The 26,856-nt window shown below is 40.1% G+C and overlaps 1 protein-coding gene across 1 annotated transcript; it reads right to left on the bottom strand.

Moving 5' to 3' along the window:
- Positions 1-3,415: 3,415 nt before the first annotated feature.
- On the bottom strand, positions 3,416-26,856 carry MGST1 (microsomal glutathione S-transferase 1). The gene is made up of 4 exons (XM_005907442.3): positions 26,697-26,856; positions 18,683-18,823; positions 15,782-15,876; positions 3,416-4,026 (listed from the first exon to the last, which is right to left on the bottom strand). The coding sequence occupies exons 2-4, from the start codon at positions 18,806-18,808 to the stop codon at positions 3,780-3,782; spliced, it is 468 nt and encodes a 155-aa protein (XP_005907504.2). The 5' UTR covers positions 18,809-18,823; positions 26,697-26,856; the 3' UTR covers positions 3,416-3,779.

Genomic DNA, 26,856 nt, shown 5'->3' with positions numbered 1-26,856 from the left:
AACCAGAGAGCCCTTTAATATATATAAAATTCTGATGTCCCACAACCTGCTTTCAACATGTCCAAGCCAAAGAAGAACGTCATAGAGGTAGATGTCCCCACCTGCTAAGAAGATTCTACTCTATATACTACATGAAATAACCATAGGGAATATGTCCTAAATAACATAGATTATATATATCTTGTGTGTGTAGATGCTAGCTGTAGAGATTCTGATAAAACCTGCCCCATCCTCCAGCCCCATTTGAGAGTCACTCACCCTCTCCCTTAAAACTCCCATCACTATAAGAATTACAGATAAATACCTTCTGATTTCTGCAGAAAGATCTTCACTTACTTATTGCAGAGTTTGTTTAGGGTCTGTAACAAGACACCAAGGTGTGAGTGAAGGGATTGGTGAAATTTGAAAAAGTAACTTGTTACCTAATTACTAAGTATATCCATAATGGTTAATTTAATACTGGTGATGGTGGTGGTATAATATTAACTGTGTGTGTCTGTGTGGAGTCCAAGAATGGGGTATGTGAATACAGATGTGTATGTCCATGTACATGAATCAAAATATATATACAAAGATAAAGAAACACAATTGTGGCTTTCAAAGAGTTCTAATTAAGTGGTAGAAATGTGAGCATGTTCATCACATCCCTCACAGGTTAACAGTGTTAATACAGCTGTGCAATCTCTTCTCCACCTCTGTCCCATCACAAGGCAAAGTCATTTATGGCACAGACTCCACCAACCCCCCCCCCCCCACAGAGCCCAGTGTGTTGTATGATCAGGTGGGGATTCTTTGGTGCAGGGAACACTGAACCAGTAAATATTCTTACCTTTCATCCACTCTCTCCCATTATAAGTTTCACTAATAAATTCTCCAACACCTACAGCTTCTCTTCTGAGTGAATATACAGTTAGAAACCACTTTAAATTCAGACTTGGTAATGGAAGTTAGTAATCTCTAGACATTTTCATTTCTTCTTAGGCATGTTCTGGACATATACATAGTTCTTATATCTCTCCGAATATGTAACTTAAATGTCCTTTCTTTTCCTGATAGTCATTAAGTAATGGCTATAAAGTATTAGCAGCTGAGTGCGTACCCATTATAATAACCACAGCGCATTTTGATGCTACTCTGAGAAGCAATACCAGGGAAGCAGAAAATTTATTAAAACAATTATAGAAGTGATGATGGTTAAACAAGTAACTCACATAGAACTCAGCTAACTGAATCTTTGTGCTTGATAGATTACCCAAAAATTTACATATGGAGGACACTTTATTGTTTAGAATATCCTTTCTTCATATTTTTCATGTACATAGATCATTTCATCTTAAAAACTCTCAAAAGTATAAGGGAACTATATATTGGACAGGGTAATAGGTTACCCAGATCCAGAGGGCTGGGTGTGTGCATGTGTGTGTGTTTATGCAGGTGGAGATAATCCTTAAATTTTGAACTTTTCACTTCTGAGTTCATGGTCTTTCCCATTATTTACAGCACAAAGCTTTCCTGATATGCAAAGCTGCTTTTAACATTAGGAAAAGAAGTAAAATGAAACTTGTACCGAACGCTCATGGTCAATTGTCCAAAGCATTTTATGAACTTAAGAGCTGCTCAAATTATGAAACTTATAATATAACACAGTAACTTTTCTTTTGTGTGGTAAACCTAAATGAACAATTATGAGAGCCACTATAAGCACTATTTAAGAAATATGTATTTAGAATTAAGGTCAATCAAGAGATATAAAAACTAATAATATAAATGTCAAGTATAATAAAAATATCATTTTAAATGCTCATCATTTATTAAAAAGGTTTAAGTACACATAATTCCATTTAAGATGAAAAAATCTAAATGTGTATAGATGTATACAGTGTTTTATAGGCTTGTAAACATTCATGTTTTATGATTATATATTTTTATACGGAAACAAAACTGAGCATTTTTGATGCTAAATCCATTGGGTAAAAGTTTATAGGAAGACAGGATTTGCACAGTCTCAATTTATCACCTAAATATGATTATAAAGTTAAAAAGATAGCTTTACAATGGATAAATCTGGTCAATACTACCTAACTAAATTGATCACCACTAATGGGACAAACTGACATATGTCTATTAATGTACTGTAATCTGAAGAACACATTACCAAAAATGTTTAATCTGAATCCAAGAATGAGAAAATAATAGACAAAATCAAATCAGATTAAGGATCACTCTGTAAAACCAGCCTCAAACTCATCAAAAATGCTAGTGTCATAAAAGACAAAAAAAAAAAAAAAAAAAAAAAGAACTCATCCATTTTATTGAAAAGTAAATAGAAATGATAACAAAAAGCAGTGTAAGGTCCTTGTCTGATTCCTAGATCAAAAATAAAACTTATAAAGGACATGATTGGGAAAATTAGGGAAACTTTAAATATGAACTATGTATGTTAAATATATATGTTAAAATGGGCTTCCCTGGTGGCTCAGTCGATAAACAATCTGCATGCAATGTGGGAGACCTGGGTTCGATCCCTGGGTTGGGAAGATCCCCTGGAGAAGGGAACGGCTATCCACTCTAGTATTCTCGCCTAGAGAATTTCATGGACTATATAGTCCACGGGGTCACAGAGTCAGACACAACTGAGCAACTTTCACTACTCACCATATATGTTAAATAATACTACTGTATTAGAGTTATATTTCTTTTTTAAATTGGAGTATAATTGCTTTAAAGTGTCTCATTAGTTTCTGCTGTTCAGAGTGAATCAGCTATATGTATACATAAATATCCCCTTCCTCTTGGACCTCCCTCCCACCCCCATCCCATCCATCTAGGTCATCACAGAGCACAAAGTGAGATCTCTATTTCTTCCCTGCAAATGGGTTCATCTATACCATCTTAGTTAAATTTCTTTGGTGCGATGATATGGTTATTTGGAGACTGTTTTGTACATAGAAGATACATGTTAAAGTATTTAGAGTTAAGTGTCTTACAAGCAGCTCACTTTCAAAATGGTTGGATGGCATCACTGACTCAGTGGACAGGAGTCTGAGCAAACTCCCAGAGATAGTGAAACACAGGAAAGCCTGATGTGCTACAGTCCATGGGGCCAAAAAGAGTCAGACACGACTTAGCAATTGAACTCAATGGACAGGAATTTGAGCAAACTCCCAGAGATAGTGAAGGACAGGGAAGCCTGGTGTGCTACAGTCCATGGGGCCAAAGAGAGTCAGACATGACTTAGCAATTGAACAACTTTCAAATTGTTCAGAAAAAACATTGAATGATGGAACTAAAGCAAATATGGCGAAACGTTAACAAGTGGTAAATCTAGGTGAAACATATATAAAAGTTCATGGTACTACTTTTCTGTAGCTTGAAACTTTTGTAAATATTTTGAGAAAAATAAAACTAAATGAAATTATCCTCTGAATTCTTTATTTCATATACCCATTTCATCAACACTGAAATACAGGTTTAACATACCTGTACTTACTCTTTTTAAAGATTTAAAATATGATATGTTGAACAAATGTTACAAATTATAATCAAAATTTATGACAAAGTACTTTATGAATAAGACAAAGGAATTAAAAATTATGTTAAATGTCCTGTGTAAATACAAAATAAGAATAAAGGCTATTGGTGGCATTAATATGCAGATTGGGTTTTCTCTATCTTAATTTCTCTGCTTCCCTCCCGCTTAAAATCATAAAAGGATTCATTATAAATTGGAAGTACAGAATTTTTAGAAAATCATTGGATAATGGGTTGTATGATTCTCTTTACAGGTACAGTTTACTCTTCAGCAATCTGTAAGCCATTGAAAGTGTAACTCCATAGCCAATGAAAAAAGCCAAAGCGCGATTTGGCTGGGGAAGGGGTGTCAAATATGCAATCGTGTGGTAGATTCGTGCTCCGACAAAGAGTCTGAAGTGCAGGATGGCTGTAGAGAGGTCTGGACCACTCAAGGAATACAGAAGGCCAATACCAAGAAATGGCACGATGTTTTCAAGGTCATTCAAGTGGGCTCTGTGGAAAAAAAAGACTTGTAAAACCCTAATTTCAAAATCAGCAGAAATATATTCACTTTCCCCTCTCTTCTGAAACTAAATAGAAGTGTTAATGGATCTTCAACATGCAAAGTAAGATTCATTTTATTTCTCTCAAATTCCCTTGCTTCCCTATCCACTTGGCTGTTATTTAGAATGACTCATTATTTTGTTTCTTTTATTTTCAGTGTATCTCAATATATAAGAAAGAAGGCTTTTTGCACTTCCAAGAATATCAAAAGTGCGTCTACATAATAAAACTCCCATCATTTTTATACATATAAAATATTTTTTTCTTCTGAGGTCTGTACAACAGCAATTCAAGATTCCTCTTATAAAAATTCTTCTTCCCAAAAGCAGAAAATCCTTTGGGTTAGTATCATTCTTAAGACTCCCCTCACTTGTGCTAGGATGCAAAATGGTCACTGATACCACCCTTGCCCATTCACCCAAGCCACTAGGTTACCAGAAATCAATTTACCAATCTTAATATCAAGAATTCCATTTTCTCCACATACAGATTACAGAATACATAACTAGCCTTTCAAACATGGGGAAAATGGCAGCCAACCTATCCTAAAATTACAAAAGGAATTAGTTAGTAGTGATGGGGCAAAATATACACAAATAGACAATAATAAAGGGAAAGTCATGCATCCTAGATCTGAATTTCATACCACAGCTAGAAAACAGAAAGCATGGCTTAGACGCAACTTTTTCTCCAATTCATGGCACCTCTGGCTACGATCGTGAACACAAGACACGTCAATTACTGACAGGATTTTTTTTTAATATAAAGTGTGTATTTATAAAAAATATATATATTTATAAATATATTTATAAAGTACTTAATTCTCAAATCTGGTAACCCTGTTCTAGTTTCCACAGTTAAAAACTTCTTAAGAATCTAGACTATAAATTGAGATTTTGATAGAACTTGTAAGCTATTGATCAGATCAGATCAGTCGCTCAGTCATGTCCGACTCTTTGCAACCCCATGAATCGCAGCACGCCAGGCCTCCCTGTCCATCACCAACTCCCGGAGTTCACTGAGACTCACATCCATCGAGTCAGTGATGCCATCCAGCCATCTCATCCTCTGTCGTCCCCTTCTCCTCCTGCCCCCAATCCCTCCCAGCATCAGAGTCTTTTTCAATGAGTCAACTCTTCACATGAGGTGGCCAAAGTACTGGAGTTTCAGCTTTAGCATCAGTCCTTCCAAAGAAATCCCAGGGCTGATCTCCTTCAGAATGGACTGGTTGGATCTCCTTGCAGTCCAAGGGACTCTCAAGAGTCTTCTCCAACACCACAGTTCAAAAGCATCAATTCTTCGGCGCTAAGCCTTCTTTCACAGTCCAACTCTCACATCCATACATGACCACAGGAAAAACCATAGCCTTGACTAGATGAACCTTTGTTGGCAAAGTAATGTCTCTGCTTTTCAATATGCTATCTAGGTTGGTCATAATTTTCCTTCCAAGGAGTAAACGTCTTTTAATTTCATGGCTGGAGTCACCATCTGTAGTGATTTTGGAGTCCAGAAAAATAAAATCTGACTCTGTTCCCACTGTTTCCCCATCTATTTCCCATGAAGTGGTGGGACCGGATGCCATGATCTTCGTTTTCTGAATGTTGAGCTTTAAGCCAACTTTTTCACTCTCCACTTTCACCTTCATCAAGAGGCTTTTGAGTTCCTCTTCACTCTCTGCCATAAGGGTGGTGTCATCTGCATATCTAAATTTATTGATATTCCTCCCGGCAACCTTGATTCCAGTTTGTGTTTCTTCCAGTCCAGCGTTTCTCATGATGTACTCTGCATATAAGTTAAATAAACAGGGTGACAATATACAGCCTTGATGAACTCCTTTTCCTATTTGGAACCAGTCTGTTGTTCCCCGTCCAGTTCTAACTGTTGCTTCCTGACCTGCATACAAATTTCTCAAGAGGCAGATCAGGATTGCGACAGCAACCATGTCTGGTCGTGGGAAGGGTGGAAAAAAAAAAAAAAAAGAGGCAGATCAGGTGGTCTGGTATTCCCATCTCTTTCAGAATTTTCCACAGTTTATTGTGATCCACACAGTCAAAGGCTTTGGCATAGTCAATAAAGCAGAAATAGATGTTTTTCTGGAACTCTCTTGCTTTTTCTATGATCCAGCGGATGTTGGCAATTTGATCTCTGGTTCCTCTGCCTTTTCTAAAACCAGCTTGAACATCTGGAAGTTCACGGTTCACATATTGCTGAAGCCTGGCTTGGAGAATTTTGAGCATTACTTTACTAGCGTGTGAGATGAGTGCAATCGTGCGGTAGTTTGAGCATTCTTTGGCATTGCCTTTCTTTGGGATTGGAATGAAACCTGACCTTTTCCAGTCCTGTGGCCACTGCTGAGTTTTCCAAATTTGCTGGCATATTGAGTGCAGCACTTTCACAGCATCATTTTTCAGGATTTGGAATATCCCATAGGCGGCCGGGAGGAGAAACCCACGCCCGAGGCCAGGGGCAGCGAAGAGAGGAGTTACCCCGCGTCCAAGGTCAAGAGCGGCCGCCGGGAGGAGATACCCCACGCCTCAAGCCCGAGGCCAGGGGTGACGGGCGGGAGGAGCTACCCAACGCCCCTAAGCCCGAGGCCAAGGGCCACGGCAGGGAGGAGCAACCGCACGACAGAGGCCAGGGGCGGTGGCCGGGAGGACCAACCCCACGTCCAAGGAGCCGTGGATGCGCGGGCGCAGGAGGGCCTTGAGGAGCTATCCCACATTGAAGGTCAGGAAGGGCAGCGGTGAGGAGATAGTCCAAGGTAAGGAGCAATGGCTGCGCTTTGCTGGAGCAGCCGTGAAGAGATACCCCACGCCCAAGGTAAGAAAAACCCAAGCTATTGATACATATTTCAAAATGAAAGATAGAGACCTGGGTTCAATCCCTGGGTTGGGAAGATCCCCTGGAGAAGGGAAAGCCTACCCATTCTAGTATTCTGGCCTGGAGAATTCCATAGACTATGCAGTGCATGGGGTGGCAAAGAGTCCATTGACTGGACTGAAATTCGACTGAGCGAATTTCACTTTTTTCGATTCATGGGGTTGCAAAGAGTCGGACAGGACTGAGCGACTGATCTGATCTGATCTGAAAGATCACCATTATCATCTCCTTTCCTTTCTCTTGTAGATTATCTCTAAGTTCTCCTGACAAACAGAATAACAACATAAAGGCATGCAGAAGGTAACAGTAACTTAGATACATAACAATTTTGAAAGATTTAAATAAACAACCACATGTTCCTAAATAAAGCCAAGACAGAAAGGGTATGAGTATTCTTGTTCCCTCTGTTTTATGGAACAACCCAAGGGTTACTGAAAGCGAGGTGGGCAAGAAAGGGCAGAAACACTGTTTTCTACTAAAGATGAGCTCACATCACCAATTACACCAAGGGTATTTGTTTGGATCCTTTGAATTCTCCTGCTGGACCACAGATATTTCTTCACCTCCCATCTAGGCCATGTTACTTTTCTCCTTTACCACATTCTAAAAGGACAGACATTTTTAAAGTTGAGAAAGAACCTATAATGATGAGACCATGTAGAAATCTGTTTGCGCTCAGTTGCTCAGTTGTGTCCAACTCTTTGTGACCCCACGGACTGCAGCCTGTCCATGGATCCTCTGTCCATGGGATTCTCCAGGCAAGAATGCAGGAGTGGGTTGCCATTTCCTCCTCCAAGGGATCTTCCTGACCCAGGGATCGAACCTGTGTCTCTTATGTCTCCTGCACTGGCAGGCAGATTCTTTACCACTGCACTGCCTGGGAAGCCCCAAGTCTATATTAAGCAATTGACAAATAGAATACAGTGTGAAAACAGAGAAGAAAGTCAAGGAAAATTAGGGGTAAATAGCTCCAGTGGTGGGGCTTTGGGGAAGGAAATTCAAGGGCAGGGGTTCCTTGGAACTTACTGGCCTCTCCATTTTTTCTGGCCTCCCTCTATTTTTTTCATTCAGTTCTTTTTCCTTGTCCTCAACCCTCAAAATGGTCTCACAGTATTCCTCACTGTTCTAGTAAGGCCAGTTTTCAATGGAGCCTCACACTGTGTTAATTTATGCCATCTTATATGCTCTTCTTTTTTAATTTTATTTTTTAACTTTTTATTTTATATCGGAGTATAGCCGATTTACAATGTTGTGATAGTTTCAGGTGGACAGCAAAGAGACTCAGCCATACATATACATGTATTCATTCTCCCCCAAACTCCCCTCCCATCCAGGCTGCCACATAATATTGAGCAGAGTTCCCTGTGCTCTACAGCAGGTCCTTGCTGGTTATCCTTTCTAAATATAACAGTGTGTACCTGTCGATCACTCTTCCTTTTAGACCCCACCGCAGACACACCCTCTCCCGGTGAGCATCTGCTGTAGTTCAGTATCACCTTCCCACTGTAACCCTTTCTCTACTCAAACAACAGAAAGCATCCTAAAGGGGAAGCTTCCTTCATTTCAGTGTCATTCCTAGATGGCTACCAAAATCTAGTAGCAGATGGACATCCACCTTTATGAGCACTTCCTACCAGGGTCTGTTACTTCCTCTCCATCATCCCATGTTCCCATGTCCTTTCTCTTTTGGGCAGATGCCCCTTGGTGCAAGCTTGTTCTGGACTGACCTTAACTCCAGCCCTGCTCTGTGCTCAAGATGCTTCAGTCAGATCAGAACCACTTGGATCTCAGCATCGCCCTGACCTAAACCAGAGTTGCTATACATCATTGAGAACTGTCAGGGGGTGGCCAACCACAAGAGGAGCTTCACACCAGACCAGCTGACTCCTTTCTCTTACCCAAAGCTCTTTATGCTCAGCGTGTAGCAGTGTGTTCAAGTTCCTGCAAAGAAATTTTTCCAAACTCCCACGTCCTCTCATTTCCTTTTTTCCTTCCAAATCCTAACATTCTTCAACTTCTTCCCTTATGAAATATTCCCAAAGACCCTAGGAAGTTATATTTGTATCCTGCTACTTAACATCTAATGAGAGATAGCTTTATATCATTCTTTAAGTACCACATGCACGTTAGTCTGCTTTTCAGTGGAAAAGTTATAGACCCCTCAAGGGCAGGGAGTCAGTCTTAAAGCCATTTTACAGCATTCCAATAAAAGGAGTGACAGTGAGACACACAGTAATCCCTCAATAAATGCTTCATTCATGCATTGGAGCCAGAAAGGAATCATCTAGCTTTAAGTTTTATCCCATCCTCCACTTCCTTCAAGAATTCCCAGTGAGTGTCAACTGGACCCCACTGAAAAGTCTCAATAAAGAGGTATTCTCTATTGAGAGACAGAAGTAGGGGCTGAGAAGGGAGAGTGGAAGGCATCTAAAATCCCCAAATTAAACTTCACTGAAGGTAGCTTATTCAAACATCTCTTCCTAAGTACTAAAACCCTTTTTTTTTTCTCTTTTAAATGTTTCACCTTATTTCTTCAGCTGCCCTGGTTTTTATCTTGTTGTAAGGAATGTACATGGGACTTCCCAGGTAGCTCAGTGGTAAAGAATTCACCTGTCAATGCAGGAGATGCAAAAGACGTGGGTTTGATCCCTCAGTCAGGAAGATCCCCTGGAGTAGGAAATGGCAACCCACTCCAGTATTCTTGCCTGGAAAAATCCATGGACAGAGGACCCTGACAGGCTGCAGCCCAAGGGGCTGCAAAGAGTTGGACATGACAGAGCGACTAAGTGTGCGTGTGTGTGCACGCATGCACACGCATGCACACACACACACATGGGCAATGTATATAGTCTTGAATTCTTTCTAGAACAATATGGGATAGGATTAAATAAATGCATAATGTAAAAGGCTTTCTAAACATTATTGATTTCCATATGCCCAAAATATAAATAACTTACTTTAGGCTACTTATCTTGACATTTCAACACATATTACTTTATATTTTTAATTAAGGGTCCCATATGTATAGTGTATATTTTCTCAATATTGCATGCCTAAAAGCATAACTTTCATGCCCTTTGTAGCCAAATTCAGTCCCTGTCACCAAAATATGCTAATAGAAACAACTTGATAATTACAAATAGAAGTAATGAAAAAGAAAAATTCTAGGTTAAAAATGGAGAGGGGAGATTGTGGGAACTTTTATTCTGAAAAGTATCTCCAAAAGTGATTTAGTAAATCACTTTGTTAACAGAACTGATCTGATCTCAAAAAATACACCTGGAAACTAGAAGCTTCTCTTTCCTGGAGATTCTTTCTTGCCACATTGAAAAGCCAGTGTCTGATCACCAGGGGGCGCTGTACACACAGTCCCTGCACCTCCTCAAGGGCACTCACTCCTTTCACAACTAAGGGCAATTGTTGTCACTAAATTTTATTTGTTGTTCACAATCTGATGAGAAGGTCAGCTTAGATAATGGCTTTCTCCTCTAGAAATACCATCCCATGGGCAAGAGAGACAGAAGTAGGGGCTGAGAAGGGAAAATGGAAGGCATCTAAAATCCCCAAATACTATTTCTTTAGCTAAGCTTTCATGGGCATACTGTGGTCCATGGAGTCACAAAGTCAGACACATCGGACTTAGCCACCAAACTTAGCCACCGAACAATCTGAACAACAACACGAGTGTAAAGAGAGAAGTTCAGGAGCCCCCTGTGCCACCATCTTGACTGACCTCCCCACTGAAGAATTTCCTCTACTGAGATTCTATTGCCAATCCATCTTTCTAACACGAGAAACACTGAAGTTATGTGCCATCTTCATTTAGTGTTTTCTACTGCACACCTACACTGTGGTGTAATTCTAGACACATTTCACAGGATAAGCAAAATTATATAAAATTAAAGAAGCAGTGAGGAGTTTTCACAGCCATACTTAAACATTTAGATATTTAGTTTTCTGATGAATAGTTAAGATAGGAAACACCATGAATATATTTGACTACACTTCTAAAATTTGGTGAGTATAAATAGATAATGAAATGGAGACTGAAAAAAAAATTTACTTCTCTAATTCAGGTATCAGCTGCAGCATCTAATCCCTTTAGAATCAAGATCATATTTGCCTTTTCACTTTTGATTTTCTGGAAAGTCTGAAGCCCCTCCAAAGATTTCTGCAGATTCCCTTATGGTATATAGTCTCAAGATTAACTTAGTCTTCAATCCTGCATTTGTGCACATCTTCATATTCTTCTTTTGATATAAACTTGGCTCTTTCCTCAACTTTCTCAATAAATCAGTTAGAAAATGTGGATTAAGATTTGTTGTTGTTGTTTAGTCATTAAGTCACTTGCATGCATTAAAAGCTAAGTTGTTATCAACTTAAAATAGACTATTACTAATATAAAACAAGATGTTTTACATAAGACTCAGGGTAACCACCAAGTAAAAACTCATAGTAGATACACAAAAGATAAAAGGAAAGCAATCAAAGCTTACCCTTAGAGAAAAATCACCAAATCACAATGAAAGAGAAAGGAACAAAGGAATTCCAAAACAACGAAGAAAAAAATTAACAAAATGGCAATAAGTACAAGAAGTGAAGTGAAAGTGTTAGTCACTCAGTCATGTCTGACTCTTGGTGACCCCATGGACTGTAGCCCGCCAGGCCCCTCTGTCCTGGGAATTCTGCAGGCAAGAACACTGGAGTGGGTAGCCATTGTCTTCTCCAGGGGACCTTCCCAACTTAGGGATCAAACTCAGGACCCCTGCATTGCATTCAGATTCTTTACCATCTGGGCCACCAGGAAAGCATCAGAAATTACTTTAAATCAAAATGGGCTAACTTCTCCAATCAAATAAGAATGAGTGAACAGACAAAAATAAGACAAGACCTAACAATATGCTGCCTATGAAGAGTTAAAGTCATACATAGACACAAGGTGAAGGAGTAGAAAAAGATATTCCATGCAAAAGGAAGCCAAAAGAAAGCTGAAAAATCTATACTTATATCAAAACAAACTGTAACAAGAGACAAAAAAGTTCATTATATAATGATAAAGGGGATCAAGGCATTAAGAGGACATAACATTGGTAAATATATACGCACCCAACATAGGAAACTTTAATATATAAAGCAAACAGTAACGGATCTGAAGGAGAAATAACAATACCATAATTATAGAGGACTTCAATATCTCATTTTCAACAATGGATAGATCATCTAGAAAGATCACTTAGCTCAGATGGACCTAAAAGACATTTATAGAACTTTACATCCAACAGCAACAGAATATACATTCTTCCCAGGCACACATAGAACATTCTCCAATATAGATCATATCTTAAGCCAAAAAGCAAGTCTTAATAAATTTAAGAAGTGCAAAATCAAGCATTTATTCCAACCACAACAATATGAAACTAGAAATCAATTACAAAAAGAAAACTGGAAAATTCACAAACAAGTCAAAGAAAAAAGAGAAATCAATACTATCTTGAGACAGATAAAGATAGAAACAGAACATACCAAACTCATGAGGACTCAGCAAAGGAAATCTAAGAATGAAGTTTATAGTGATAAACGCCCACATTTAAGAAAAAAATCTCAAATGAACAACCTAACCTGACGTATCAAGAAACTAAAAAAAGAAAAGCAAACTAAGCCCAAAATTAGTAAAGGAAAGAAATAACAAAGATCAGAATAGACATAAAGGAAATAGAAACTAAAAATACAATAGAAAAAATCAATGAAACGAAGAGCTGATTTTTTGGAAGGATAAAATAGACTAACTTTATTGCTGTTGCTGTTTAGTCACTAAGCTGTACCCGACCCTTTGAGTCCCCATGGACTGTAGCCCAGCAGGCTCCTCTGTCCATGGGATCTCCAAGGGAAGAATACTGGAGTGGGTTGCCATTTCCTTCTCCAGGGGATCTTCCCGACCCAGGGATTGAACCTGTCTTCTGCTTGGCAACTGGATTCTTTTCCACTAAGTCACCTGGGGAAGACAAACTTTAAAATAGCATCAAAAAGAATAAAATGCTTAGGAATAAACTTAACCAAAGAGGGGAAGAGCTATATACTAAAAACCATAACATACTGATGAAAGAAATATAAATAAATGGAAAGATATTCTCTCCTCATGGACTGGAAAAATTGTTAACACTGTTAAAATGTCCACACAACCCAGAGTAATCTACAGATTCAATGTACTCCCTCTCAAAATCCCAAAGGCATTTTTTGAGAATTTTTTTTTTAAAGTCTGCAAATTTGTGTGAAACCACAAATGACCCTGAATATCCAAGCAATCTTGAGCAATAAAAACAAAGCTGGAGACTTCACACTTCCCGATTTCAAACTACATTACAAAGCTATAGACAACAAGTCAGTATTTTTTGGCATAAAAGCAGACTCACAGATCAATGGAACAGAATAGAGAACCCAAAAATAAACTCAGGCATGTATACTCAATTTTTTACACAGAAGCCAAGAATACACAGCAGGAAAGGGCAGCCTCTGCAGTAAATTGTGTCAGGAAAACTAGATTTCCACATGCAAAAGAAACTGAACCCTATCTTATACCATACACAAAAATCAACTCAAAATGAATTAAAGACTTGAACATAAGACCTGAAACCATAAAATTTCTAGAGGGAATATAAAGGTGGTAAGCTCTTTGACACTGGTCTTGGCAATGATATCTTTGAATTTGACACCAAAAGCAAAAAAAAAATAAACAAGTGGGACTACATCAAATCAAAAAGCTCCTGCTCAGCAAAAGAAGCCATCAACAAAATTGAAAGGCAAGTTATGTAATGGGAAAAAATATTTGCAAACCTCATATCTGATAAGCAGTTAATATTAAAAATATATAAGGAACTCACAATTTCATAGCCCCAAACTAATAGATAAATAAAATATTCCAATTAAAAAAGGGAGACCCAAATAGGCATTTTTCCAAAGAAGACATCCAAATGGCCAAGAGGTACATGAAAAGGTACTCACCATCACTAATCAGCTGGGTAAATGCAAATCAAAACTAAAATGAGTTATCACATTACACCTATTAAGATGGCTACTGTGAAAAAGGCAAGAGGTAGCAAATACTTGCCAGAATATGGAGAAAAGAGAACTCTTCTACATTGCTGCCAGGAATGTAAACCAGTACAGCCACTATGGAGAACAGTTTGGAAGGTCCTCCCTGCTGACTTAGATGTTAAAAGAATCTGCCTGCAATGCGAGAGACTTGTGTTCGATCCCTGGGTTGGGAAGATACCTGGAGGAGAGCATGGCAGCCCACTCCAGTATTCTTGACTGGAGAATCCTCATAGACAGAGGTGCCTCATGGGCTACAGTCCATGGGGTCACAAAGAGTTGGACACAACTGAGCAACTAAGCACAGCACAGCATAGCACAGAACTTACCTACCATTATCCCAAAAAGATCAGAATATTATTCGGTCTTAAAAAAAAAAAAAAAGGAAATCTTGTCATTTGGATGAACCTGGAGGACATTATGGTGAATGAAATCACTAAGACAGAGAAAGACAAATATTGTATGGTATCATTTATAAATGGAATCTACCAAAAGGAAAAAAGGCTGAACTCATAAGAACAGAAAGTAGTCGTTTCCAGGGGATAGGGGTTGGGGGAAATCTGGAGAGGTTGAGAAAATAGTACTGTCAGTTATAAGATGAACAAGGTCTGAGGATCTAAAGGATAACACACTGACTACAGCAGATAACACTGTTATTGTGTAACTGTGTAACTGAAAGCTGGGGCTTCCCAGGCGCCACTGTGGTAAAGAAACGGCCTGCCAATGCAGGAGATGCGAGAGATGCGAGTGCAATACCTGGGTCGGGAAGATCCCATGGAGTAGGAAATGGCAACCCTCTCCAGTATTCTTGACTGGAAAATTCCATGGACAGAGGAGGCTGGCGGGTTAAGAGTCCAGGGGGCCACAAAAGAGTCAGACATTACTGAGCAACTGAGCACATAGCACATATAACTGAAAGTTGCTATGAGAGCAGAATTTAAATGTTCTCACCAAAAGAGAGGGGAGGAGAGATGAAATCTGAGAGGTGATGGAAGTGTTAATTAATGAAATTCATTAATTAATGTCAACTAATTCAATGGAAGGACTCCTTAGAAATATATATGTGTATCAAATGACATTGTACACTGCAAATTGTACACTTACAATTTTGTCAATTAAGCTTCAGTAAAGATGAAAGAAAAAGTTTGTAATTTACATCACTTTATGACAAGGATTAAGAAATATACCTTCAGAACTAGAATTGAATGTGCTTTTAAAATAAGTTTATTAGTGGTATCACTAGGAAGCTGGGTAGATGGTATCTTGGCTTTTTGCTTTTCATTGTTCACTGAATTCTCTGTACATTAAATATAATATCTACAAAGGAGGGAGAGAGATGATAGGGAGAGATTTCCCAAGTTCATACTTTCCATTTTATACAAAAATACCTAGTTCTTCAAACTTTTACCCAAGCTGACAGTCTCACCTCTGGAGAAAGAGGACAAAAACTGCAAGAATCTACCGTCCTCATTTCACCTCCTACCTGTCATTACTTTTGATAAATCCCTACACAGAACAAAGTCATTACCCCTAACAAAGTGCACAGAAAAGCTAAATTGGAAATACATGCAATCACAGTGATAGTTGGAAACTTCTAGATTGCTAATTTTCTATAATTATACACAGTAGGTAAAATGATTGACTTTTCTTTTTCTTCAAGACCCCAACATCCTCACTTGACTCTGAGACCAACATCCTGTGATCAAATGAGTCATTTCAGGAGACACTGGTTTACCTTCGAACACGTTCCACCCTGTCATCTGTCCGAAGATACTTCTTGGCATTTTCTCCTTTGCCGAAGCCCGCGCAGTCTTCTGGGTTGGCAAAAACCTATTCCAAATACCAAGAAAAAAACAAACCTATTTCAAATACCAAATAACATGGGGCGGGGGGGTACTCTACCTGATATTCATATTTTATCAGAAGAAATACAGGCATCCAAGTTGGTCATTGTGAAAAAAAAAATTTGGGAGCTATAGATCAAACCCAGTGTTAGGAGAAAGAATGTGGATTCTCATGTAGCTTAGTGGTAAAGAATCTGCCTGCCAACATAAGAGACACAGAAAATGCAGGTTTGATCCCTGGGTCCGGAAGATCCCCTGGAGGAGGAAATGGCAACCCACTCCAGTATTCTTGCCTGGGAAATCCCATGAACAGAGGAGCCTGGCAGGCTACAGTCCATAAGGTAGCAGAAAGTTGGACACAACTGAGCACATACACACAGGAGAAAGCATCTCTCTTAAAACCTGAATTTTTAATAACAGTGTAAAAAATTTTTAAAGAGAAGCATAAATAAGAACTTAAATAAAAACCAATAAATAAAAACAGTGAAAAGGCAGCAAAACCAGAAAAAAGTATAATTCTGAGTCCTCATTAAAATAATAAAAAGTTATTATTGTGGTGAACTGGCACTTAATAGTAATGTTGATGCACTTTTCCTGAAGAACATTATTTCCAACTGATTGGCTCATATGAAAGTCATTAGTTTATTTGCCAAAGATACCAGAGAACAGGCATGCAGCATAAAAGAGTGGGGAGAGGTAAAGTGTTTTGTACTTTGTTAGGATATGTGTGCCTCTTTTTCCTCTGAATTAACTAAAACTTTAGGTTGAACAATCCAGTGAAATATAAGAAGCTGAATTGCATTCCGATAAACACCAAGCACATGTTCCAGGGCATATTTGTACATAGTCCTTCCTGTCATTATTATGCTCTTTGAAATGATTTCCCTATTCCCTGAAACTTGAAACATGCATTTAAAAATACTTATGTTCCACTATTTAATGATTTATAATAAAGAAAAACATGAACTATAAAATTAGCCTTAATTTAAGCTGAGAAACTTCATAAATATTATAGTATTTTTCTTAATACGACATGAGCATTTATTTCAGATAAAGATGTTGAGGAGAACTGATCAGCTCTTGAGGGCAGATCTGTCTGTCTGGTTCTGAAATAAATGCATGGCACATACTGGATGTTCAATAAAGAGATTTTGAGTAAGTAAATAATGTATTACAACGGAAAGTGCTTGAAATAGGAGTTTAAACCAATCTGAATTTGAATCTCAGCCTCAGCCTTGGTTGGTGTGTAATCTTGGGAAAACTACTGAACCACTCTGATTTTGATTTCCTCATCCATAAAATGGGAAGAGTAATGCTCATCTCACAGGATAATGCTAACAATTATGTAAAATGCTTCCATGACCTGGCACACAGAGTGTCACGGTGCCTAGCATAGATCACTGGCACTTCACAAATTCGAATTCCCTTCCCCTTTTCTTCTAAGACAAGCAACATTTCTGCTGTCCTTGACATCACAGTTTTCTAGAGGATAGTGAGGATCTGGTGGTTGCTCGTTTAGTCTCTCAGCTGTGTCTGACTCTTTTGAGACCACCATGGACCATAGTCCACCAGGCTCCTCTGTCCATGGGATTTCCCAGGCAAGAATACTGGAGTGGGTTGCCATTTCCTGCTCCAGGGGACTTCCTGACTCAGGGATCAAATCCTCATTTCTTATGTCTGCTGCACTGGCAGGTGGATTCTTTACCACTGAGTTAAGACCCGGTAGTAGCAGCCACTTTATAGCCAAGAGGTTTACCCGTGTGGATATGTGCCCCATTAAAATGCAAACATCATTGGGAAGGAATGATACCTCAAGACAGTAATAAGGAAATACCTTAGGGAGGACTATGACTTCTAAATAAAGCAAGGCTCTGGAGGACAGAAACTCAGGACCGGGACCAAGAGAGAGAAATGATGTTTTCCAGAAAGAAGCTGGTGAACGGGCACAGGAGTCACACCAGTAAAAACCATCTAACTGTGTAGCTTTGCTTTACCCATGTCACTGTTGTCACAAAACCAACTTGCATACAGGTTGCGTGCTCAGTCACTCAGTCGTGTCTGACTTTTTCGCGACCCCATGGACTGCAGCCTGCCAGGTTCCTCTGTCCATGGGATTCTGTAGGCTAGAATACTGGAGTGGGTTGCTATTTTCTCCTCCAGGGATCTGCCTAGACCAGGGGCTGAATCCATGTCTCTTGCATCTCCTGCACTGCAGGCGGATTCTTTTCTACTGAGCCATCAGGGAAGCTCTACCCCTCTATATGGGTTATGTGTTTCAAAACTTTCTACCACCTTCCCCAAGCCTCCATTAAAAAAAAAATTGTTATAATGCTGGGTAGAAATACTATTCACTTAAGAAATCATAACAACACAGAATTCAAATGCCTTGTCCCAATCATAGAGACTCTCTTGATAACAATAAGAACTTAATTCTGTGCCCTAAGGCATATCCCTGATCTGTAATAGAGCTGAAAACATCAATTCACTGTCTAGAAAGTGACTATTTTCTAAGCTCTAGTTAGCAAAATTAACTTCAATATCACAAAGTTTCCTTGAAAAATCTGATACTTCAGAAATCTCATATGCTAACTGAACAATAAAAACAAACAACCATTTACTGATTTCTGGGAGAAACTACCTATTCTGTAAATATATCAGAACCACTTGAACTAAATGACTGCATATTCATTTACAGTATTAAACAATATGCCACTGGGTTTCACAAAAAAAAAAAAATAAGAAAATTGCTTTCCAGAATCCCAACTGTTAAAATACTGCCTCCCGTGTCTTACCTTTCTTGTCAGTCTATAGAATGCAGTTGCAGTGCTCATAAACATCATTTTTGAAAGCACAATTGTCGTGTAGGAGGCAAAGGCCATGAATACTTCATTCTCCATTAGCTGCGAAAGGTTGGCCATTTTTTTGATTTTGGTCTGGAATGTTAAAAAGATTTTAGATAAGATAGGAAAAAACAGACATAAATACCCCCAAATAACTTGATGGTCACTTGGTGTCCTTATACTACAGTATTAACCACATTGTTCTTGAAAATATTTTGAGTTATTTGAAGAAAAAATAATCATTTAGATTTTTTTTAATGAATAGTATCATGTTTTTTTTTTTAGTTCTTTTTTTTTCCATTTTAATCATTTATTTAAGTTACTCTTTTTATGTAAGTCAAGAAATACAAATAGTCTTTGCTCTTATCCATGGTGTTCTTTTTTTTTAATTTGTTTTTATTAGAGTATAGCTGCTTTACTCTTGCCTGGAAAATCCCATGGACAGAGGAGCCTGGTAGGCTACAGTCCATGGGGTTGCTAAGAGTTGGACTCGACTGAGCGACTTCACTTTCACTTTTCACTTTCATGCATTGGAGAAGGAAATGGCAAGCCACTCTGGTGTTCTGGCTTGGAGAATCCCAGGGACAGGGGAGCCTGGTGGGCTGCCATCTGTGGGGTCGCACAGAGTCGGACACAACTGAAGCGATTTAGCAGCAGCAGCAGCAGCAGCAGCTGCTTTACAATGTCGTATTAATTTCTGCTGCTGCTGCTGCTAAAGCGCTTCAGTCGTGTCCAACTCTGTGCGACCCCATAGATGGCAGCCCACCAGGCTCCCCCGTCCCTGGGATTCTCCAGGCAAGAGTACTGGAGTGGGTTTCCATTGCCTTCTCCGGTATTAATTTCTAGTGTACAGCAAAGTGAATCAGCTATACCTATTCATACAGCCACTCTTTTTTTGGATTCCCTTCCCATTTAGGTCACAACTAAGCACTAAGTAGAGTTCCCTGTGCTGTAGAGTAGGCTCTCATTCATTAGTCATCTATTTTATACATAGTATCAATAGCGTATATATGTCAGTCCTAATCTCCCAATTCATCTCACCCCCTCCCTGGTTTTTTCTGGTTCTATATTATTAAGCTTGAACATATCAAACAAGTACTGTGTGAAAATGAAAATATAGGGGTTATCACAAGCAAATATACATAGGTTAACTTCACTAAAGCTAGAATAAAATCATATTTTGCATCAAGATGAGCCACAAATTGGACACAAACCAGAATCCATGAATCTCTTTCAAAACATCAGACTATGTACATAGTAGTACCATTAATGTTTGAGTAGAAATGCCTAAGTTCTCATACATGCCCTTCTTTATAAATCCAGTTCACAACCTTTTGTCATTTCAGTGGTAATCAAGATCTCAGACTCCAGGATTTGAATTCCAGTCACATCATTTGGTTATTGTCTTTGCTTTAGAGATTTAGCCTCTGTGAACTGGATTTGTTCATTGGTAAGATAGGAATAGTTGTTGTTCAGCAGTTACTAACTCGTGTCCAACTCTGCAACCCCACGGACTGCAGCACGCCAGGCTTCCCTGTCCTTCACCATCTCCGGGAGTTTGCTCAAACTGAGGTACATTGCATCGGTGATGCTATCCAACCATCTCATCCTCTGTCCCCGCCATTTTCCTCCTGCCCTCAGTCTTTCCCAGCATCAGGGTCTTTTCCAATGAGTTGGCATCTCCCAACTTAGTGGGTTATTGTCAAGATTTAAGTGAGATAACATGTGGAACATACCTAGCACAGTGCCAGGTCCATGAAAACCCTCAATAAAGCTTATTATCTCCTTATCATGATCATCACGATCACCATGACCAGGGTCCTCATTCACACCAACACAAGTGAAGAGGGTGAAACAGGATAATGGAAACATAAAATAAAAGGCTTGCAAATGTGGGGGGAGAAATAAGCATTTATGATACTTTCATAGAAGGGACAAGGGGAGGAGGATTAGCTTTACAAAACTCTTCAAGTCACTTCATATTCTATATTTACTCGCATCGAAAAGCTGTCAAGAGTAAATGGAATGTAACTCCCTGAATCTAGAGTTGGAAGAGTAACTGGGGAAGTGCTCAGGAGGAGGAAGAAGGGGTGCACAGATGATACTCAAATCCAAGTGGGTAAGAATTTCGGAAAAAGCTCAAAGTCTGCACTATCTGACATTCTTTTTAACCTCCTCTGTTCTATTATCAGCCCCACTACTACACCTTCTCTTTCTTCCACATAAACACACATCTTTTATCATGAGGGCATATGTGCATGCATGCTAAGTCGCTTCAGTCATGTCCAGTTCTCTGCAACCCTATGGACTGTAGCCCGCCAGGCTCCACTGTTCATGGGATTCTCCAGGCAAGAATACTGGAGTGGGTTGTTGTGCCCTTCTCCAGGGGATCTTCCCGACCCAGGGATCAAACCCGCGTCTCTTACATCTCCTGCGTTGGCAGGTGGGTTCTTTGCTACTAGTGCCACCTGGGAAGCCCATCTTTTCTCATACCCAAGCTTAAACACCATTTTACTGGCTTAGCATGGAGTGTTGCCTCTTGCAGACATATCTGTTCCTGCCTTTAAAACTCAACCCCTGCATGCAACCTATTTAGAGAAATTATTCTAATCATTTTATCCATCTACCAAAAATCTATAAACCTATATATCTTTCCAGACTCTGCTACTGGTCATCCAGTTGTCTGTATGTTACTGTTGAATGTGACAAGTCTATATATATGTCTATATATATATAATACATATATATTTAATTTTATAAGACTTGGCTATATTATACCATGTACTTTATGTGCGTTACCTTACATAATTTCTATAAGACTATAATCCTCATGAGTATATCTATTCTACAGATGAAAAAAATGGAAATTAGAGATATTGAGTAGCCACACTGGGAGAAGAACCCAAGTCTCTGATCTCACATCTCATAAACCAACCACACTGCGCTGTCTCCTTCAAGAGACTGCAAACTGCTTAATTCTGATTCAGCTAACATTGAGTGAATGCCTATCCTGCCCCTACCCTACACCTGCCCCAGTGCCAGCACCCATTCTACCAGTTATCTTCCTTCTTCTTCCAATTATACTACAAGGTAAGTATTAGTCCCATTTTGGAAATAAAAACCCAAAGCTTCCTAAGCAATCTCTAGTTTGAAAGGTAGGCTAAAAATAGCCTCCTTGGGTTCAGGCAAATAGAAATGTACAGTTAACCCTTGAACAACACAGATCTGAATCATGTGGATCTACTTATATTTGGATTTTTTTCGATACTAAATACCAGAGTGGTACACAATCAGTAGTTGGTTGAATCTGCAGATGCAGAGCCATGGATATAGAGGAACTGTGTATAAGGAGGGGGTGACTATAAGTTATACGTGGATTCTCACCTACCCATAGGATAGGTCCCCAACCCCCATGATGTTCAAGGATCAGCTGCATTTAGCTTAAACACTCACACACACACACACACAGTAGCAAATTAATCCACCTCCACAGGTCAGTAGTCTTGAAAGCAAGTATGATAGATTCTGCCAGCTAAAGACTGTCACTTGCCATCTGATTCTATGAGAATCTTTATCATGCCCTGAAAGGAGTTCAGAGTTTATCTGAAAGAAGTCACCCTGTGTTCTAGGAAAACTGGCAAAACTGGCTTTCAGATAGTTAGACATTTTCCAGGAGAAACTTTTATGAGCCAGATTTATTGTATCTTCTCATACCTAGAAAAGCACTAAAATCATTAATGGAGACATCTATTCCTCATAACCAGCAGCAACCTTCTACCAAGATCTGGGTTTGACTGCACATACCCCCTTTACCAAATCATTTATATACTGACTTCTCCATATACCTCTTTAGAGAAGTTCCTCAGCTTTAGAGAAGCTAGCTGAGGGGCTGTCTCCTGGACTACAGTCCTCAGTAAGCCTCAACAAAAACTGAACTCATAGCTCTCACATTATGTTTTTTTCAGTCCACATTTCTCAGTGCAAGATAATATTATACTTTTAGTAACATTTTTAAAGATTTTTTTTTTTTTTGCTGTGGATTTTCTTCCCAACTGTTGCTGGACAAAGAACCAGTTGTTAAAACACTGGTTCTGTTTTATGGGGCCTTTTTTTTTTTTTTTGGCCACCAAGGCACGTGAGATCTTAGTGCCCCACCCCCGACAGGGATCAAACCCACACCCGCCTACATGGCAAAGTCTCAACCTCTAGACTGCCAGGAAGCCTTCACCCCTTGCTTTTTGCAACATTTAATGTATCTACTATTGTTCTAGTATGGGGGTGGGGAGGAGTCACCAATAAACTGCATTCTTCTTCACAGTACTGCTACTGCTAAATCACTTCAGTCGTGTCCGACTCTGTGCGACCCCATAGACGGCAGCCCACCAGGCTCCCTCGTCCCTGGGATTCTCCAGGCAAGAACATTGGAGTGGGTCGCCATTTCCTTCTCCAATGCGTGAAAGTGAAAAGTGAAAGTGAAGTCGCTCAGTAGTGTCCGACCCTCAGCGACCCCATGGACTGCAGCCTTCCAGGCTCCTCCGTCCATGGGATTTCCGAGGCAAGAGTACTGGAGTGGGGTGCCATTGCCTTCTCCGACTTCACAGTGCACTTGGAGTAATTAGCTTAATAAGGAATCCCTAAATCCTATGTCTCTGGACAGACACAGCAGGGAGGTTAATTTAAAAAAAAAAAAAAACAAACAAGAAAAGTTTATCAAGTAGGAGGTGCTACCATCCAACCCTAGTTTTAAAAGTCAACGGGTTTTGGTAGGTCTTCACCAATGTTCTCAGAATGAAATGCATTTAGCAGTGAAAGAAAAGTTGAGAAGATGGTTTTCTCTCAGTAAACATGGGTATTGAAAGAGGAAAGAAAATGTGGAAGACTTTCAGACTGTTGCTGGGAAAAGAACACAAAATCCTGAGCAGTTGGGGACAAAGGTCAACGGCAGGATTTTTTTTTTTTTTTTTCCTCTAAATGTGAACAATGCACAAAGTGTACTTCACAGAGAGAATTTCTCAATCCCCAAGAATGTGGCTTAGCTCCTCCAGTCTGTGGTTTTGGGAGATGGCCAATACTGAGCTCCTGACACTGCACTCTGTGGGCCCACAAATCGCCTCTGAGGATGGACGTGATCCACTCCCAGCACATCTGAGGGTGGGGTAAGCAGAGCTAAAGGTAAGACATTAAGAAATAGGAGTAATTTATAGCATAAAATTAGGTGGTGCTAATCTAGACTTTTTTTTTCAAGGTTTATTTGTTGATAGCTGCCTTGAACTTGCACCATGCCATTGCACTGCACTCCAAAAAGAAGTTACTAGAAACTTTGTTCATGAAAGATCATCAAGAGAGGAGAGCGGTAGAGCAGTAATAATAATAATTCAGAAGTTAAAGTGTTCAGTGGTTTGAGTGGTCAAGGAATGCAGTAGAAATTTTCTAAGAAAAGTAAGCAGAGCAAAACATGAAACTTGGTGATGAGTTACAGAAATTATTCCAGTGATAAATTCTATTTGGACAGTGTGTTGTCCCTTTCATTGGTTGGCATAATAGAGAATATATGTACCTATCTCACCAGAGAAGGGGACTCAGTCACCTAATGTGGAGGGGGTGCCTTTACAAAGGACAAAGACAGGCTCCAGAACTAGATGTAGTGGATCCAGTTCTGTCATTTACCAGCTGTGATTAACGAATCTTCCCTGCAACATGAGGTTAATAAAACCTCCTACCTCACAAAACTCTTGGGAGGATTAAGTGAATAGAGCATAAAGTGGGGAGTCTGGGAAAGAGTGGATGTGTGCCTGTGAGTGGCTGGGTCCCTTCCCTGTTTGCCTGGAACTGTCACAGCATTGTTAATTGGCTATGCCGCGGTACAAAATAAAAAGTTTGAAATAAAAAAATGAAAAAAGAAAGGCAGTGGGATCTGGTAAGTGCTAGGTAAGTATTTGGTGAATAAATAAGCCCTTACCTTGGCACTGTTCTAAGCACTGAGGATACAATTTCAGAGTTTTCAAAGGCCATAGCATTATCTCTCTTGAGAACTTGGAGAAATTCAAGTAGTCAGAGCAAATATTCATCTCTACCTTGAACATATAACGAAACTGAGACCCAGAGAGGTAGAATTAGTAATCTGACCCAAATTCACAGTGGAGGGCCCAAGACTGGAACCCAGTTTTCTCTAATATTGGACCTGTAGGCTATCCCCCATCAAGGAGAATTCTGGACTACCCTGGTCTTCTGGGGAATTCTTTCTGTCAAATCCCCTTCCTGTTTTATCCCCCTCACTCTCCCCCTAGAATCCCACCCCCACCCCTTATTGTCTATCACAGTTTAGTGACAGATACTATTAACTGAGAAATAGCCCGCTTCTCTTTATAGACTCTTGGCCAAAAAGAGCAAAGTTCTCTTATTTATGGCGGCCTTTCTCCATCAATATTGTGCAACACATAGAAAATGTGAGCACACATTCCCATGGTCAGGACTCTGCGATTTCAGACCTTCTTAAAGCAACAGAACACTGCCCGTGAGATAAAGAGAAAAGACAGTTCAGTGGTCTCCTTGCTGTTTGTGAGTTCTAGAATTTATGGAAAAGACTGAGTGACTGCAGACATGGCCCCCTATGCTTCAGGGCCCAGGTGTTCGGGGTGAGGGTGGGGGGAATGCTGCTGGGCTGTGGGGGGAGGGGGACTATGCTCAGGAAACTATGCTGACCTCCTTTTCTAGTCTCAGCATTAAAGAAACTCCACTCTCAAACCCTCAGAAAAACCGCCCCTGCCACAGAAAGTAATATGCAAATTTGGACTGATTTGCTATTTTTCAAAGATGGCCAACACACACACACACACAGGCCTCTTACTTTGGAAACTTCAGAAGACAGCAAAACTCAATACCAGCCTAATTCCCCAAGAACTCAAAAGGTGTGTCTTCTTTGGTATTCACAGCAGGCTAGGGCTCTGAGAACACTGGGCTGGCCTGGTTTAAAGCCTGTTAGCTGGGGGTCTGGACAAGTTTCCAAAGGCTATTCAATAATGTTTGATGACAGCCCACTTGGCACTTTCTTAGAGAGTAAACAGCAGAGGGAAAAGGAGAAAATAAAAAGTGGTGTCAGGACTACCAAAAGGGCTTGTGACTATTTCAAAGAACGCCGCAGCAGGGAGATAGAATCTGCAGGCACCCTGGCCCCCACCGCCCAAGTGCAGCAATGGCAGTCACAGATGAGGCCTTAACTCCCAGGGAAGGGCTCCTCTCTCCTCTACTCCTTCCACATGGCTTCCACCTCCAGACTGGGCTCCCCTCACCCACCCCCACAGTTGAGAACCTTCCCAAGGGGTTTGATCCTTAGCTTTCCAGTCAACTGACTGCTGCTGCTGCTGCTGCCAAGTTGCTTCAGTCATGTCTGACTCTGTGGTATCTAATTCATCTAATAGGATCTGATTCAGGTCATGCTGCACTTTGTTCATTATTACTATTATTTTTACCTTGCTGATGTTTCTCTGGCCTGTCAAAGTGAACCAAGAAAAGCAAGTTCTATCTTTCAGGCGATGCAAAGGCCAGTTTGTCCTGGATCTCAGAAGTTCTGCAGGATTTTACCCCCTTAGGATGAACAGAAGTTTCTTAAACTGCAGCCATTCCTCGATTGTTGTTACATGAGCTCACGTTTTACTCCCCCAAAGCTCAACTGGCGCCCTTTCCAAGTGGATGCTCCCTTGGCTTGAGAATTCAAAGTAGGTAAATCATCACTTAAACACAAAAAGAATTATTCTCTCAAGTTTTAATCCTGGAGTTTGACAGTTTATCTACGGGGTTGGGGGGTAAAGGAACGAAACTCCCTTTTAAAAGTAGTGGATTGAAAAGCAAACTTTTAGCAGTTACTCTGTGCAAACAAGTTTCAGGTCGGCAGAGATACCCCAAGCCTGCACCTGCCACCCCGGCCCCCTTCCCGGCGCCACCCTCTCTCTTCTCACCCTCTACTTACACACCACTCCCGAGCAGGTGCTGTGAATCTGAGCAGGAGAAAGACCACGAGCCGGTCCCAGAAGCGCGTCGCGCGGGAGCTGTGGGACTTTTCACTGCGCGGGGCTGGCGGGACACAGAGGCCACGCCCGCTCTGGTTAATTTCCTCTGCTTTTGGCTCC

The sequence above is a fragment of the Bos mutus genome, chromosome 5 (genome assembly GCF_027580195.1).
Source record: "Bos mutus isolate GX-2022 chromosome 5, NWIPB_WYAK_1.1, whole genome shotgun sequence".
In the NCBI taxonomy this organism is placed as follows: domain Eukaryota; kingdom Metazoa; phylum Chordata; class Mammalia; order Artiodactyla; family Bovidae; genus Bos; species Bos mutus.
The sequence above is the reverse complement of the archived record's forward strand: the minus strand, read 5'-3'. Positions and strand labels throughout refer to the sequence as shown.